General features: G+C 47.1%; 1 protein-coding gene and 1 long non-coding RNA gene across 6 annotated transcripts in view; one reads left to right on the top strand and one right to left on the bottom strand.

The window, feature by feature from the left end:
* Positions 1 to 17,899, top strand: part of ATG7 (autophagy related 7) — a 617,483-nt gene that overhangs the window by 113,959 nt on the left and 485,625 nt on the right. For all 5 annotated transcript variants that reach the window (XM_063940758.1, XM_063940756.1, XM_063940759.1 and 2 more), the window contains exon 8: positions 550 to 638. In XM_063940758.1, the coding sequence (XP_063796828.1) occupies positions 550 to 638 (89 nt within the window). The remainder of the gene's footprint in view (positions 1 to 549; positions 639 to 17,899) is intronic.
* Positions 13,545 to 17,899, bottom strand: part of LOC134958276 (uncharacterized) — a 210,265-nt gene continuing 205,910 nt past the window's right edge. Inside the window, exon 3 of the long non-coding RNA XR_010186929.1 lies at positions 13,545 to 14,041. This is a non-coding gene — a long non-coding RNA (uncharacterized LOC134958276). The remainder of the gene's footprint in view (positions 14,042 to 17,899) is intronic.

Consider the following 17,899-nt stretch of genomic DNA (forward strand, 5'->3'; position numbering starts at 1 on the left):
GTTATCATGCTGTTAACTGGGTTTAGATCACGAGTTGTACGGTGTGATTGGTGTGGCTGGTATGAGTCTTACCCGGGATTCAAAATCCTTCCTTATTGTGTACGCTCGTCCGGGCACAGTATCCTAACTGAGGCTTGGAGGAGGGTCATAGGGGGAGGAGCCAGTGCACACCAGGTAGTTCTAAAGCTTTACTTTTGTGCCCAGTCTCCTGCGGAGCCGCTATTCCCCATGGTCCTTACGGAGTCCTCAGCATCCACTACGGACTACGAGAAATAGAATTATCGGTAAGTAAATTCTTATTTTTTATTTGCATAAATAAAACCACTGGAAGTGAGAGAACTGCATTGCTAGCGTACACTGACCACTGGGATGTGCGACAATTGTAATTCTATGTGCGCCTGAGTCTGTGTAAAAGGGATCTGATGTGAGCAGCCACGGTTTTCCTCACTCCACGTTTTGTTGGGCTTCATCTGTGACTGTACAAATTCCACTGCTTGCCGGATTTCTAACCTATAACTTTTTGTTTATTTTATTTTTTCCCCCCCTCAGGTAACACTTGGAGTGTATGACCCATGCACTTTACCAGAATACCCTGGGTGGCCCTTGAGGAATGTGCTGGTGCTGGCTGCTTTCCACTGGTACTAGTAGTTCAATATTACTAATCTAGTAATCATTGTACAGATGTTTTGAATGTATTATGGTACTGTGGGTTCGGAATACCAACTGAAGTGTTTTTTCTTAAACTCTTTTTAATAACTACATGAATATTTAAAGATTATATAAACTGAAATAAAATAGTTCATTTTTACCCCCCTCCCACTCCCAAGTAGCAAAACAGGTGTCTAATATCCATGCCCCTGATCTCCCAATCAGGAGGCTCTTAGCGGCTGCAGGAGAATATGATGCACAGAGAGCCGGGGGTGCAGGGGGAAAGGCCATGTTACCTGAACATCGGAATCCTGATGCTTTTTAGTTAGAAGAGAGGAGGGAAGTTACTGTAGCAGTAAATATTAATTTGGTGGGCACCTCCTTTAATACAATGACTGTCACAAAGGGTCTAATTCTGAGTGTGGTGCAAGCGCATACAGATCTTTCGGAGTTCGACAAACTGCACATCTGTTTGATGGATCTCTCCAGCTTGTGGGTGTGTAGGCCGGCTTCCGTGCTTGTATGCGGATGGGACGCTTGTTTCTGACTGGTGTTTTACACCCAGCATGGGGTGAGTGTAAGCCCCAATACTAATGATTGTGGCTGCAGATGGAAAAATGGTGAAGATGGATAATTGACTGTTGGATGCTCTCATTAGCGTAAAGTAGACTACAGGCTGACGCAGATGCATCCGAATCAGAATTAGGCCCTAAATATGTGACAAGCTAATTGTTTGATGCACCTGAAGGTTTCATTTACTGAAGATCTAATGCATTGCTGAAACAAGTAATTATGCCTTTTATATACAGAGGGTTGAGGATTGTATTACTTTATTAAAGGTATTTATGCAAATCTCATACACACTCCATTTGCAGCTATTCCCCGTATCCACACTCTCCATTTGCAGCTATTCCCCCGTCCAATCTCTGTTGTTTTGGTGCCTTTTTACTGGTACATTTCCAACAAGTTGAAAAGTCACCGGTTATTCAAATCTGATGACATTCATGTACTCAGCATGCGTTTGTATGCCCCTTCCTTCCCTGGTTCTTGCCTCGTTTGTATGCCCCTTCCTTCCCTGGTACTTGCCTCATTTGTATGCCCCTTCTTTTCCTGGTACTTGCCTCGTTTGTATGCCCCTTCTTTTCATGGTACTTGCCTCGTTTGTATGCCCCTTCTTTCCCTGGTTCTTGCCTCGTTTGTATGCCCCTTCTTTCCCTGGTTCTTGCCTCGTTTGTATGCCCCTTCTTTTCCTGGTTCTTGCCTCATTTGTGTGCCCCTTCCTTCCCTGGTTCTTGCCTCGTTTGTGTGCCCCTTCCTTCCCTGGTTCTTGCCTCGTTTGTATGCCCCTTCCTTCCCTGGTTCTTGCCTCGTTTGTATGCCCCTACCTTCCCTGGTTCTTGCCTCGTTTGTATGCCCCTTCCTTCCCTGGTTCTTGCCTCGTTTGTATGCCCCTTCTTTTCCTGGTTCTTGCCTCGTTTGTATGCCCCTTCTTTTCCTGGTTCTTGCCTCGTTTGTGTGCCCCTTCCTTCCCTGGTACTTGCCTCGTTTGTGTGCCCCTTCCTTCCCTGGTACTTGCCTCGTTTGTATGCCCCTTCCTTCCCTGGTACTTGCCTCGTTTGTATGCCCCTTCCTTCCCTGGTACTTGCCTCGTTTGTATGCCCCTTCCTTCCCTGGTTCTTGCCTCGTTTGTATGCCCCTTCCTTCCCTGGTTCTTGCCTCGTTTGTATGCCCCTACCTTCCCTGGTTCTTGCCTCGTTTGTATGCCCCTTCCTTCCCTGGTTCTTGCCTCGTTTGTATGCCCCTTCTTTTCCTGGTTCTTGCCTCGTTTGTGTGCCCCTTCCTTCCCTGGTACTTGCCTCGTTTGTGTGCCCCTTCCTTCCCTGGTACTTGCCTCGTTTGTGTGCCCCTTCCTTCCCTGGTACTTGCCTCGTTTGTGTGCCCCTTCCTTCCCTGGTACTTGCCTCGTTTGTATGCCCCTTCCTTCCCTGGTACTTGCCTCGTTTGTATGCCCCTTCCTTCCCTGGTTCTTGCCTCGTTTGTATGCCCCTTCCTTCCCTGGTTCTTGCCTCGTTTGTATGCCCCTTCTTTTCCTGGTTCTTGCCTCGTTTGTGTGCCCCTTCCTTCCCTGGTACTTGCCTCGTTTGTGTGCCCCTTCCTTCCCTGGTACTTGCCTCGTTTGTATGCCCCTTCCTTCCCTGGTTCTTGCCTCTACAGTTGTAAGTTGCCTCAAGTGCAAGATACAGTGCGTGCAAATTTACATTGCTGCATGGCCGTGCTTGTTCTTCACATGCACTGTGAGATTTTGCACAGTTAACTCTGTGTAAACAAATCCACATCAGGACCAGAGTCTCTTCTGCTGCAGAACTTGTCATTAGAACACTGTGCCTCCATCAGTTCAAAAGCTCAATGAGATGACTTGTCATTTCAAGGGAACAGGAGGGAAGAAAGATTTCTGTAGCTTGAAACTGCTGAGAGATGGTCACGGTTTGGAAATCTCTCTGACATTTCACGAAACAGATCTGCAATAAGAATGACAAGTTTCAGAAACGCAACCTCGCTGCAGTATTCCTTGTAAATTGGATATCTGGTATTGGAGAGATGGGGTTATGATCAAGTTGATGTTTCTGCCTTGCAAAGTAATTCAAAGACTAAAAGTTTCTTCCCTCTCACGGGAACAGATGCATTACCATATGAATGAGAAATTGAATGTAGCCTATTCCTCCTTCCCGGTAAAGGTTTACGTTAGTAGCCCCATGTCTTTGTAGCTTTGTCAGTTCCTGATTTAAAACATTTGGAAGAATTCCGTTTTATCACATCAGCCAGACAAGTAGACAGATGTAAGCCTTTGTGTGACAACCAGCGTATTAACTGATCTTTGTTGCCGTCTCATGTAGCTCTGTCCTGGGAATGTAATGCTCAGTCCTGAGGTGCTGTGATTTCTAATGGTGGGCATGTCATCATATGCTATGAAGGTGTGCTTAAAGTGGAGCAGAGGGTTCACACATTAAGGCAGTAACACATTGGATAGCCTCATAAGAGACATTATGCAGGAGACTATAGTTTACAGACTTGGATAGTACTGTGAATGTAAGGAACTTTACAAGAGAGACTGCAGTCACTTGGGGGACATACACCTTTATACAGGTATATTGTGCTGACTGTTAATATCTATATCACCGGGGCTCGGATATACACCACATCTGCACTATCCATTATACAGCGTACCCATAATGATACACATTAAAACACATGTATCTAGGACCAGAACAAACATTTATTAAGGACTATGGACCTTATTCAGCAGCATAAGCTGCTGCAATGCGAATGTATTCTCCCCGGTTCCGCCGTAGGGCACATGCACAGGACCCACACTGTGCGGGTTGTGGAGATCTTAGTGTTGCGAACGCCTCTGCCTGAGTGACAAGCAGAGGCATTTGCTGGGGTGGGTCAGAGTCGTTTTCAGGGCGGCTGAATGATGTCACACACAGACGCTGTGATGGAAAACATGGCGGCCCTGCACTGTATTCGCAGCCAGGTTGCGCAGTCTTCTAATCTTATCTGATGCAAACATAAGCAATTGTTCTTCAACCCCTATTACTATATTACTATAGTGTATTTGTGTGGGTGGTCCATGTTGACATAGAGCCAAGCACATAGTATCTGAATATTTGTCAGCTGCAGATTCATTATTCTGTGAGATGTCCGTGTCACCACACCCCAGTGAGTTGTTTTTTTTTTATTTAAAATCTGGTGACTTTGGAGGCCATTGGAAGTTGCCTGTTAGGAGATGGTTTGACTTTGGCCATAAAGAGATGCATATGTTCAGATGGAAGGTTGACAATTAAAAAGTTGATATTCATTAGGACGACGCTGACCGACACAAAAAGGTGGACACCGTCAAGAGGCCAACACGTGAATGGTCAACAGTGACTAAGATCGACAGGTTGAAAGTGTCGACTGGTTCAAGAGTATTACATGGCAATGGTCAACACATTTATTTAAATGTTTTTCAACATTGTTGTGGTTAGGCACTTGGGACTGTTAAGGTTAGTCTGCGGGAAGGGACCGTAAGGCTTAGGCTCTAAGGGGGAGGTTAAGGTTAGCCTGTGGGAGGGGATGATTAGGGTTAGGCACTCAGGGGGTGATTTGGGGTAGGCATTAAGGGGGTTAGGGTTAGATTACAGGAGGGGACGATTAGCGTTAGGTACTGAAGAGGAAGATTAGGGTTAGGAACTAAGGTGGACAGTTAAGGTTAGGCTACGAGAGGGGATGGTTAGGTTACGGGAGGGGATGGTTACGGTTAAGCACTAAAGATTGACGGTTGGGGTTTAATTTGGGATGAAATAAAAAAAATGTTGATCAGTTGTGTTTTTTGATCATTTCAACTTTTTGGTTATGTCGACCATTGAATGCTAACCATCTTGTGTCGACCTAGTCATTTAATCTACACCCGTATAATTCAGACAGTGCTCAATTTGTATTAATAATGTATGCCAAGCATACAGTTCCCACACCATTACACCACCAGCCAGGACCACTGATGTAAGGCAGGATAGATACATGTATTCATATTTCTAGCAAATTCTGACCCTTCCACTTGGTTGAAATCCAAATTCGTCAGACTAGGTGACAATTTTATAATCTTTATCTGTTCAGTGTTAGTGAGCCTGGGCCTACTGTAGCCTCTGTTTCCTCTTAGCTGACAGGTTTTGAACCTGATATCGTTTGCTGCTGTAGCCCATCCACTTCAAGGTACGATGTGCTGTCCATTCTGAGATGCTCTTCTGCATAACACTGTTGTAATATATGGTTATTTGCGTTACTATTACCTTCCTGTCGGCTTGAACCAATCTGGCCATTCTCCTGTGGCCTTTCTCAGTAACAAGGCATTTTGCGCCCACAGAACTGCTGCTTATCAAGTTGTTACCATATTAGGATGACATCATGGTGTTTATAAAGGAGGAAAAGGCCTAATATCCAGAACATTAGAAGTGATACCTTGTTTAGGGGATGTAGTTGGCATCCCGGTGTATGGGATCCCGGCAGTGAGAGGAATGGTGCCGGTATCCCGACAGCTGTCAGAATGCTGATGCTGGGATCCCGACAGACAGAATCCCAAATGTAAGTATGCCAGAGAGGGTTAGGCTACAGGTAGGGAAGGGTTAATTTAGTTGAGGCCACCTGTCTGTATTTTGGCAGTCGGGATGCCAATGTCTGTATTCTGACCTCCTTACTGGCGATATCTTGTACCCAACCCTTGTGTAGGGGCTTGCTCGAGTGTTCTCGAAACATCTGCATGCGAAATGGTACGTTTCAGTGTTTCCCTAGAAAATACTGTAGTGTAGCATTTCATATGCAGATACCGCCGCAGACGCACAGAGAATATAGGCATAGCAGATATCACTGTAATTAGAGGCGCTGCGTTTTTACGTCTTATTCACATAGCGATGTGAATAAGACGCATTTTCATCAGAAAAGATGCCCCACGCTAACGGATTAGCATGGGACCGGTCAGTTCACTCATTCCAGCCATCTCCTGCTGTGTGGCGTATTGTGGCTAGATGTATGAGGACACATCTGTACTGTACTATGTTTTCTCTCAGTAGAGCTGATAGTGCTCTCAATCAACACGACTTCTGCTTCTTCAGGCAGTGTCCTGAACCCTTTTTTCTAATCTTAGTTTATTTTAATTCAACGAGCAGACATCACAAAATGCCCAACCTTCCATTAGTGCACACTTGTCAAGGTAAAATGAAACTAGCTCAGATAAGCTTGTAGCATGTGCTGTATCTGCTCTCTTATGGTTTGTAACCTTAAGCAGAAAAATGATTGGGGCTTGTGTATCGGCACAATTATTTCAATGTACAGTGCCCACTTACAATGTAAAGATTTCTTTTTCATCTGTCTTACAAGGACGTCCAAAGCCATGCTCTCAATGTACCAAATGACACCGCACCTCTCATTTTAACTGATAAACTTAGTATTGAAAACCTAGTAGACGTCAGAATGCAGAGTACCACAATATTTCTCGGAAATGTACAATAAATGACCTCAAATTCAATCTGCTGTTATGGATTAAAAATCTGAAAACAATAAAAGAATATACAGAAAAGCAAACATGCCTAATTAAAATTCCTTTTCTCTGACGTCCTAGTGGATGCTGGGAACTCCGTAAGGACCATGGGGAATAGACGGGCTCCGCAGGAGACTGGGCACTCTAAAAGAAAGATTAGGTACTATCTGGTGTGCACTGGCTCCTCCCTCTATGCCCCTCCTCCAGACCTCAGTTAGATTTCTGTGCCCGGCCGAGCTGGATGCACACTAGGGGCTCTCCTGAGCTCCTAGAAAGAAAGTATATGTTAGGTTTTTTATTTTACAGTGAGACCTGCTGGCAACAGGCTCACTGCAACGAGGAACTAAGGGGAGAAGAAGCGAACCTACCTGCTTGCAGCTAGCTTGGGCTTCTTAGGCTACTGGACACCATTAGCTCCAGAGGGATCGACCGCAGGACCCGTCCTTGGTGTTCGTTCCCGGAGACGCGCCGCCGTCCCCCTTACAGAGCCAGAAGCATGAAGATGGTCCGGAAAATCGGCGGCAGAAGACATCAGTCTTCACCAAGGTAGCGCACAGCACTGCAGCTGTGCGCCATTGCTCCTCATACACACTTCACACTCCGGTCACTGAGGGTGCAGGGCGCTGGGGGGGGGGCGCCCTGAGCAGCAATAAAAACACCTTGGCTCGCAAAATAATCACAATATATAGCCCCAGAGGCTATATATGTGATAATTACCCCTGCCAGAATCCATAAAAAAGCGGGAGAAAAGTCAGCGAAAAAGGGGCGGAGCTATCTCCCTCGGCACACTGGCGCCATTTTCTCTTCACAGTGTAGCTGGAAGACAGCTCCCCAGGCTCTCCCCTGTAGTTTTCAGGCTCAAAGGGTTAAAAAGAGGGGGGGGGGCACTAAATTTAGGCGCAATATTGTTTATACAAGCAGCTATTGGGGAAAATTCACTCAGTGATAGTGTTTATCCCTACATTATATAGCGCTCTGGTGTGTGCTGGCATACTCTCTCTCTGTCTCCCCAAAGGGCTGTGTGGGGTCCTGTCCTCAGTCAGAGCATTCCCTGTATGTGTGCGGTATGTCGGTACGGCTGTGTCGACATGTTTGATGAGGAGGCTTATGTGGAGGCGGAGCAGATGCCGATAAATGGGATGTCGCCCCCTGTGGGCCGACACCAGAGTGGATGGATAGGTGGAAGGTATTAACCGACAGTGTCAACTCCTTCCATAAAAGGCTGGATGACGTAACAGCTATGGGACAGCCGGCTTCTCAGCCCGCGCCTGCCCAGGCGTCTCAAAGGCCATCAGGGGCTCAAAAACGCCCGCTCCCTCAGATGGCAGACACAGATGTCGACACGGAGTCTGACTCCAGTGTCGACGAGGTTGAGACATATACACAATCCACTAGGAACATCCGTTACATGATCCCGGCAATAAAAAATGTGTTACACATTTCTGACATTAACCCAAGTACCACTAAAAAAGGGTTTTATGTGTGGGGAGAAAAAGCAGGCAGTGTTTTGTTCCCCCATCAAATGAGTGAATGAAGTGTGAAAAAGCGTGGGTTCCCCCGATAAGAAACTGGTAATTTCTAAAAAGTTACTGATGGCGTACCCTTTCCCGCCAGAGGATAAGTTACGCTGGGAGATATCCCCTAGGGTGGATAAGGCGCTCACACGTTTGTCAAAAAAGGTGGCACTGCCGTCTTAGGATACGGCCACTTTGAAGGTACCTGCTGATAAATAGCAGGAGGCTAGCCTGAAGTCTGTATTTACACACTCAGGTACTAGACTGAGACCTGCACATAGTGCTGCTGCAGCGTGGTCTGTAACCCTGTCAAACAGGGATACTATTTTGCGAACATAAGATGTCGTCTTATATATGAGGGATGCACAGAGGGATATTTTGCCTGCTGGCATCCAGAATTAATGCAATGTCCATTCTGTCAGGAGGGTATTAGAGACCCGACACTGGACAGGTGATGCTGACTTTAAAAGGCACATAGAGCCTTATAAGGGTGAGGAATTGTTTGGGGATGGTCTCTGGGACCTCGTATCCACAGCAACAGCTGGGAAGAAATTTTTTTACCTCAGGTTTCCTCACAGCCTAAGAAAAGCACTGTATTATCAGGTACAGTCCTTTCGGCTTCAGAAAAGCAAGCGGGTCAAAGGCGCTTCCTTTCTGCACAGAGACGAGGGAAGTGGGAAAAAGCTGCACCAGTCAGCCAGTTCCCAGAATCAAAATTCTTCCCCCGCTTCCTCGGAGTCCACCGCATGACGCGGGGGCTCCACAGGCGTAGCCAGGTACGGTGGGGGGCCGCCTCAAAAATTTCAGCGATCAGTGGGCTCGCTCACAGGTGGATCCCTGGATCCTTCAAGTAGTATCTCAGGGGTACAAGCTGGAATTCGAGGCGTCTCCCCCCCACCGTTTCCTCAAATCTCCCTTGCCGACAACTCCCTCAGGCAGGGAGGCTGTGCTAGAGGCAATTCACAAGCTGTATTCCCAGCAGGTGATAGTCAAGGTGCCCCTACTTCAACAAGGACGGGGTTACTATTCCACACTGTTTGTGGTACCGAAACCGGACGGTTCGGTGAGACCCGTTTTAAATTTGAAATCCTTGAACACATACATAAAAAAATTCAAGTTCAAGATGGAATCGCTCAGGGCGGTTATTGCAAGCCTGGAGGAGGGGGATTACATGGTATCCCTGGACATCAAGGATGCTTACCTACATGTCCCCATTTACCATCCTCACCAGGAGTACCTTAGATTTGTGGTACAGGATTGCCATTACCAATTCCAAACACTGCCGTTTGGACTGTCCACGGCACCGAGGGTCTTTACCAAGGTAATGGCAGAAATGATACTCCTTCGAAAAAAGGGAGTTTTAATTATCCCGTACTTGGACGATCTCCTTATAAAGGCGAGGTCCAAGGAGCAGTTGTTGGTCGGAGTAGCACTATCTCGGGAAGTGCTACAACAGCACGGATGGATTCTATACATTCCAAAGTCACAGCTGGTTCCTACCACACGCCTACTGTTCCTGGGGATGGTTCTGGACACAGAACAGAAAAAAGTGTTTCTCCCGCAGGAGAAAGCCAAGGAGCTGTCATCTCTAGTCAGAGACCTCCTGAAACCAAAACAGGTATCGGTGCATCACTGCACACGAGTCCTGGGAAAAATGGTAGCTTCTTACGAAGCAAAATTCCATTCGGCAGGTTCCATACAAGAACCTTTTAGTGGGACCTCTTGGACAAGTGGTCGGGATCGCATCTTCAGATGCATCGGCTGATAACCCTGTCTCCAAGGACCAGGGTATCTCTACTGTGGTGGCTGCAGAGTGCTCATCTTCAAGAGGGCCGCAGATTCGGCATACAGGACTGGGTCCTGGTAACCACGGATGCCAGCCTTCGAGGCTGGGGGGCAGTCACACAGGGAAGAAATTTCCAAGGACTTTGGTCAAGTCAGGAGTCGTCCCTACACATAAATATTCTGGAACTGAGGGCCATTTACAATGCCCTAAGTCTGGCAAGGCCTCTGCTTCAAAACCAGCCGGTACTGATCCAATCAGACAACATCACGGCAGTCGCCCATGTAAACCGACAGGGCGGCACAAGAAGCAGGATGGCGATGGCAGAAGCCACAAGGATTCTCCGATGGGCGGAAAATCACGTCTTAGCACTGTCAGCAGTGTTCATTCCGGGAGTGGACAACTGGGAAGCAGACTTCCGCAGCAGACACGACCGACACCCGGGAGAGTGGGGACTTCATCCAGAAGTCTTCCAACTGTTGGTAAACCGTTGGGAAAGGCCACAGGTGGACATGATGGCGTCCCGCCTAAACAAAAAACTAGATATTGCGCCAGGTCAAGGGACCCTCAGGCAATAGCTGTGGACGCTCTAGTGACACCGTGGGTGTACCAGTCGGTTTATGTATTCCCTCCTCTGCCTCTCATACCAAAGGTACTGAGAATAATAAGAAAACGAGGAGTAAGAACTATACTCGTGGTTCCGGATGGGCCAAGAAGAGCTTGGTACCCAGAACTTACAGAAATAATATCAGAGGACCCATGGCCTCTACCGCTCAGACAGGATCTGCTACAGCAGGGGCCCTGTCTATTCCAAGACTTACTGCGGCTGCGTTGGACGGCATGGTGGTTGAATTCCGGATCCTAAAGCAAAAGGGCATTCCGGAGGAAGTCATTCCTACGCTGATAAAAGCTAGGAAAGAAGTAACCGCAAACCATTATCACCGTATTTGGCGAAAATATGTTGCGTGGTGTGAGGCCAGGAAGGCCCCAACAGAGGAATTTAAGCTGGGTCGTTTTCTGCACTTCCTACAGTCGGGAGTGACTATGGGCCTAAAATTGGGTTCCATTAAGGTCCAGATTTCGGCTCTGTCGATTTTCTTCCAGAAAGAACTGGCTTCACTGCCTGAAGTTCAGACTTTTGTAAAGGGAGTGCTACATATTCAGCCCCCTTTTGTGCCTCCTGTGGCACCGTGGGATCTCAACGTGGTGTTGAGTTTCCTGAAATCACATTGGTTTGAGCCACTTAAAACTGTGGATCTGAAATATCTCACGTGGAAAGTGGTCATGTTATTGGCCTTGGCTTCGGCCAGGCGTGTGTCAGAATTGGCGGCTTTGTCATGTAAAAGCCCTTATCTGATTTTCCATATGGATAGGGCAGAATTGAGGACTCGTCCCCAGTTTCTCCCTAAGGTGGTATCAGCTTTTCACTTGAACCAACCTATTGTAGTGCCTGCGGCTACTAGGGACTTGGAAGATTCCAAGTTACTGGACGTAGTCAGGGCCTTAAAAATTTATATTTCCAGGACGGCTGGAGTCAGGAAAACTGACTCGTTTTTTATCCTGTATGCACCCAACAAAATAGGTGCCCCTGCTTCTAAGCAGACTATTGCTCGCTGGATTTGTAGCACAATTCAGCTGGCGCATTCTGCGGCTGGATTGCCGCATCCTAAATCAGTAAAAGCCCATTCCACAAGGAAGGTGGGCTCATCTTGGGCGGCTGCCCGAGGGGTCTCGGCTTTACAACTTTGCCGAGCTGCAACTTGGTCAGGGGAAAACACGTTTGCAAAATTCTACAAATTTGATACCCTGGCTGAGGAGGACCTTGCGTTCTCTCATTCGGTGCTGCAGAGTCATCCGCACTCTCCCGCCCGTTTGGGAGCTTTGGTATAATCCCCATGGTCCTTACGGAGTTCCCAGCATCCACTAGGACGTCAGAGAAAATAAGATTTTACTCACCGGTAAATCTATTTCTCGTAGTCCGTAGTGGATGCTGGGCGCCCATCCCAAGTGCGGATTGTCTGCAATACTTGTATATAGTTATTGCCTAACTAAAGGGTTATTGTTGAGCCATCTGTTGAGAGGCTCCGTTATATTTCATACTGTTAACTGGGTATAGTATCACGAGTTATACGGTGTGATTGGTGTGGCTGGTATGAGTCTTACCCGGGATTCAAAATCCTTCCTTATTGTGTCAGCTCTTCCGGGCACAGTATCCTAACTGAGGTCTGGAGGAGGGGCATAGAGGGAGGAGCCAGTGCACACCAGATAGTACCTAATCTTTCTTTTAGAGTGCCCAGTCTCCTGCGGAGCCCGTCTATTCCCCATGGTCCTTACGGAGTTCCCAGCATCCACTACGGACTACGAGAAATAGATTTACCGGTGAGTAAAATCTTATTTTTGACTGTACAAGGTACAGTATACTGTATGTCTCTATGTACAGCTGTTATGCTATAATTCTTTGCCCCACACCCCCAATTCAATGTGTTCATTTTCAATATAAAAGGTGGTACAATTCATTCAAAGTGTACAATAGCAAACGTACCGATGAAAACGAAAACATTTTCTATTTTGTTCCCTAATAATGTACACCGTTCAAGCTTCATGAACAGCAGAGAAAAGTGTTGTTACCTTAAATTCTCTTAATCAAATTCTAGTTATGGAAAAACGTAAGCCTGAAAGTAATGAAACTTTATAGATGCTGTTCACACTCATTGAGAACTGCACTAACAAATCCTTTATTCTAGGTCACTAGTGATCAGCATCACTGCTCAGCTGGGACATTGTGTCACTGTGCCATTGATCTGGCCCTACTAGTGTAGAGTCCCAATGGAATGTATTGTATCTTTGACTATCAGGGAAACGCCCAAAGATTCAGTGACTCTTTGCATCTTGACTCACAATATGTACGCATTGGGGGAGTTTCACTTTAATAGTGAGTTTTTTTGGCCATGATCATCCTGTGGTTCGTATGCTGGGTATACATTAAACGGTGTGTGTACCCAGCAACGGAACAATATATTGTGCCATCTGTACACACTGTACTAGTCCATTCATTGCATTGTCCCATCTGCTGTGCGACACAGCACATGGGACGATGCCAACCACTGTGCACATGCGGTCGGGTGTAAACACTATATACGATCTGCACAATATATAAGACAGATTTGTGTGTACCCAGCATTAGTTGGGTGTTTTTGTTTTGTATTTGATCAAGGGTAATATTTAATAGAAACAACTTTCAGAGTTTTCTCAGAATAAGATATTGGTAGATCATTTGAATAGAGAACAAGCAAATTAATTGAACATGAAATTAATAGATTTATATATCTATAGCTATCTCCTACAGTTTGTATTTACTTTTCTTTACCTTTGGTTCCCCAATCACTGTTATCTAAATGGGACATGAAAATGGGCTATACATTTTAAGCTTTAATTTAAAATGTTGAGAATTTTGGCATTTGGGTGCGTAAAACCAATTTTATTTTATTTTTTCAGGTCAGGATTGAAAAGAAATTGTGTACAGAAATTAACTGGGTTTAATTTGCATGACCAGTTTTAAGGAAATCCAGAAAATATGAAATTCTGGTGAGGTCAGCTCTATTTGGCTTTACTTAGAATAGTTTACAGCAGTTCAAGTGTTCACTAGTGACCTCCACAAGGAGGTTTGAACTTTGCTGCTAACAGCCTGCAAATCCTGGCTCTCCAAGTAGGTTAGAATGGGGCAGGACACCAGGATATACAGTAACAATGAACAATGAGTCAGGTCACTGAGGCAAAGTCCAGAAACAAGCAGTTTAACAGGTCATACTCCAGGTTCAGGACAGGTAGCAAACAGAAGAATATCCAGGAAACAAACCAAGGTCAGGAAGCCAGAAGGGTAACGATGAAGATGGAACAATATAGGTCATCAATAATAATCAGGAGACAAAATGTATTAGGTTCAGCACAATCCAGGCCACCAACAATGGAGTATGTTGAGTTTCTGCCTTAAATTCCCACAGTCTGCAGAGGATTGGATGTGGCCTGGAAGCGAACAAAAAGCAAAGACATTTAGGAGGCACAAGATTAACAGAATAAAAGGGGAACTAAACTGGAACTTTTTGCACCTCTTAACACCAAGATGGCTGCCTCACCTTTTGCATGCTCCTGATCATCTCCATAAAACAGCTGAAATTCACCACAACTGACCTATAAATCATCATAAATATCCAAGGACTTACCTTTAACTTGTACAACTCTACGCGGACATCTCATCAAAACCAATTGAATGCATTCCTGCGCTTAGATACACACTAGATTGAAACCTCTGCAACTCTCCACTGATAAGTCCTTCAGTTTGGAATCTACTGTGCTCTGCATTGGACATCCCAGACAAGGTACTGTGGACTACAACCTATGTTTGGCTCCATCCAGCCCCTCACTTAGACATCATTCACCTCTGTTCTCTAAGCAACAAATAACTGACTTCTTGCATTAATCAACTAATATACAGCATATTCAGGCTCTGAATCACTGATGGGTCACTGCTCACTGCAATTTACAGGAGCCATTCCACAGGACAAAGGATATCACTACCCCCACAAGAAATGTACTTCAAAGGCCTCTCACACTGAGATCTTTCACACCTATACAACAGAAATTGGATTCTAACACCTTTCCACAAGTCTGCTTTTGACTAAATCGGCAACAGAAAAAGCAGTTATTTTATTTACAGTATCACTTGTTTCAAATATACCCATTGTATTAAGGAGCAGCAATAGGTTACAGCAACAATGATTATAGTGATTACAATCTAAGATGGCGCCGCAGATGGCTGCCTCGGAGCTACGCAGCTCAGCCAAAATACTTGTTTTCCCCTGCCCTCATATACTCCACCGGTGACCAAATACAACAGGGAAGCCCTCCTAAGTTGGAGCGCTCCCGCAGTGCTTACCCCACATTCTGGCCCGTCGTTGGGTGGATCTGCAGCCCTTGCAGCCCTCGATGCCCTTGCTGCCCTGTATGGCAGGGATGCAGACGTCATGGACACCGAATTGGATGACCGAGCGGCCGCGCTCCCCCACAGCCCGCGTGGCGACCGGCGGGTGGATCCCCGGACCCGGAAAGAGAATGACAGAGGCCCTCATGTCGGCCCTAGTAGAAGGACCTGGGCTCAGAGGAGAGGCTGTCGTTCAGGTGCCCTAGTGAGGTGGCGAGGGTACCGGTCTGCACTTCCTGCGATCCTGCTTTCCAATGTGGGCTCACTGGCAAACAAGTTCAATGAATTGTCCATCCTTTTGGGCAGGGCAGGGTCAGGCATTACAGGGTCGTCCGTCCTCTGCTTTACGGAGACGTGGCTGGACGACCATATTGCGGACAACCTGATGTCTCTGCCGGGCTTCAGTCTCTTCAGGGCCGATCACTCCAAGGTTATCTCAGGAAAAACAAAGGGTGGTGGCATCTGCTTCTACATCACTGACGGATGGTGCACCAATGTCACGATCCTAGGCATATCATGTAGCCCTCACCTGGAGATGCTAAGTATCAACTGTAACCCCTTCTATTCCCCCTGGGAATTTGCCTCAATTGTCCTTGTGGGAGTGTACATCCCCCCCCCCCCTGTCTGCGCAAACGAAGCCCTGGACCACCTGGCCGTATGCATATCTGACATTCCAACATAAAACAAAAACACCCAGACTCTCTGCTTATAGTGCTGGACGACTTCAACAGAACTAACCTGAGCAAGTAGCTACCTAAGTACAAACAACAAGTCACGTGTCCCACTAGGGAAGGGTGCAGCCTTGATCACTGCTACACTACCCTCCAGACCACTGCCTCGTCCACCTACTCCCTACCTATACACAGAAGCTGAGAGCGGTTAAGACGGTCATCAAGACTGTTAAGAAATGGACCAATGAGGCCAAGATGAAGCTCCAGGCCTGCTTTGACTGCACGGAATGGGGGTCTTCGAAGCCTCGGCAACCGACCTGAATGACCTGATAGACACTGTCGCATCCTACATCAGCTACTGTGAGGACATGTGTGTACCTACCAAGACTTACTGCATTTACAACAACAAGCCCTGGTTCAACGCCCAGCTCAGGCAACTTCGTCGGGCCAAAGAGGAGGCCTATAGCAGCGGTGACCGTGCACTATACAACCGTACTAGGAACTCTCTGACTAAAGGAATCAGGTTAGCAAAAAAGCGGTTCTCGGACAAGCTGACAAACGATCTCTCCACCAATGACCCCGTATCTGTATGGAAAGGAATGCAATCCATAACCAACTATAGGAAAACATTGAAGTCCACCACCATGCACCAAGACCTAGCAGACGAACTGAACCACTTTTATTGCAGGTTCACAAAAGAAGTCCCCTGCAACCCAAACAATCACCTCTACGATGCCCTGAACACCGACGGCCAACCCCAGGTACTGCAAGTCACCCAAGAAGATGTGGAGGCATTGTTCAAAAGGGTCAAACCCAGGAAAGCTCCGGGTCCTGACGGAGTGTCACCATCTGCCCTAAGCGCATTTGCGGGTCAGCACGCCCCCATATTCACCAAGATCTTCAACAAATCGCTGTAGCTACAGAAAGTCCCTTCCTGCCTCAAAAGGTCTACTATCGTCACGGTTCCCAAGAAACCCTCTATCACGAACCTGAACGACTACAGGCCGGTAACACGGACGTCTGTGCTCATGAAAATGTTCGAGCGTCTGGTTTTGAATCACCTGAAAACTGTGACTGGCCCCCAGCTGGACCCCCTGCGGTTCGCCTATCGATCGAATCGGTGTGTTGAGGATGCAGTCAACCTGGGCCTGCACTACATTCTACAGCACCTAGACATTCCCGGTACCTATGCGAGGGTCCTGTTTGTCGATTTCAGCTCGGCCTTCAGTACAATCGTCCCCAGCATCCTCCACCCCAGATTACTTTGCCTAGGGGTCCCAGAAGCTACCTGTTCCTGGATAGTAGACTTCCTGACAGATAGGTGGTGAAAGCGGGGGAATTCACCTCTCAAGCGCGGTCCATTAGTACAGGGGCCCCTCAGGGCTGTGTCCTCTCACCCCTTCTCTTCACACTGTACACAAATGACTGCACCTCAGAGGTGCAATCAGTGAAGATCATCAAATTCATCGATGACACCACAGTCATCGGCCTCATCAAGGACGGGGACAAATTGGCCTATAGACAGGAAGTAGACCGGTTGGCCCAGTGGTGCATCCACAACGGCCTTGAGCTCAACCCCCTCAAAACTGTCGAGATGATAGTGGACTTCAGGAAGAAGTCCTCTAGTGCACTTCGCTAACGATTGCTGACAGTGTGGTATCGCTAGTGGACTCCTTCAAGTTTCTAGGGACTACAATCTCCCGGGACCTTAAATGGGGGTCCAGTGCTGACGCCACTGTTGGGAAAGCGCAGCAGAGGTTGTTCTTCCTCAGGCAACTAAGAAAGTTCAACATCCCACAGAAGCTTCTGCTCCTCTTCTACTCCGCGATTGTGGAGTCGGTACTGTGCTTCTCGATACTGGTATGGTACAGCTCCGCCAGCACGAGGGACAGATGCAGGCTCCAAAAGGTGGCCAGAACCGCAGAGAAGATCATCGGGGCCGACCTTCGCTCAGTGCAGGACCTGTACCTGTCCAGAGCTAAAAAGCGGGCAACGAAGATAGTAAAAGACCAGCTACACCCCGGCCACAGCATGTTTAACTTGTTTCCTTCAGGCAGGCGTTACAGGGCCGTCCCCGCCAGGTCCACCAGAAGCCTCAAAAGTTTCTTTCCCCAAGCGGTTCACCTGCTGAACTCCTGAACATTAACTGAGTAGACGTACATGAAACTAACTTGTGTCCCTACGGTATACCTTTCTGTATGACTTTACTTGCCCCCCTCACCCCCCCACCTG

Source organism: Pseudophryne corroboree, chromosome 9 (genome assembly GCF_028390025.1).
Source record: "Pseudophryne corroboree isolate aPseCor3 chromosome 9, aPseCor3.hap2, whole genome shotgun sequence".
Taxonomy (NCBI): domain Eukaryota; kingdom Metazoa; phylum Chordata; class Amphibia; order Anura; family Myobatrachidae; genus Pseudophryne; species Pseudophryne corroboree.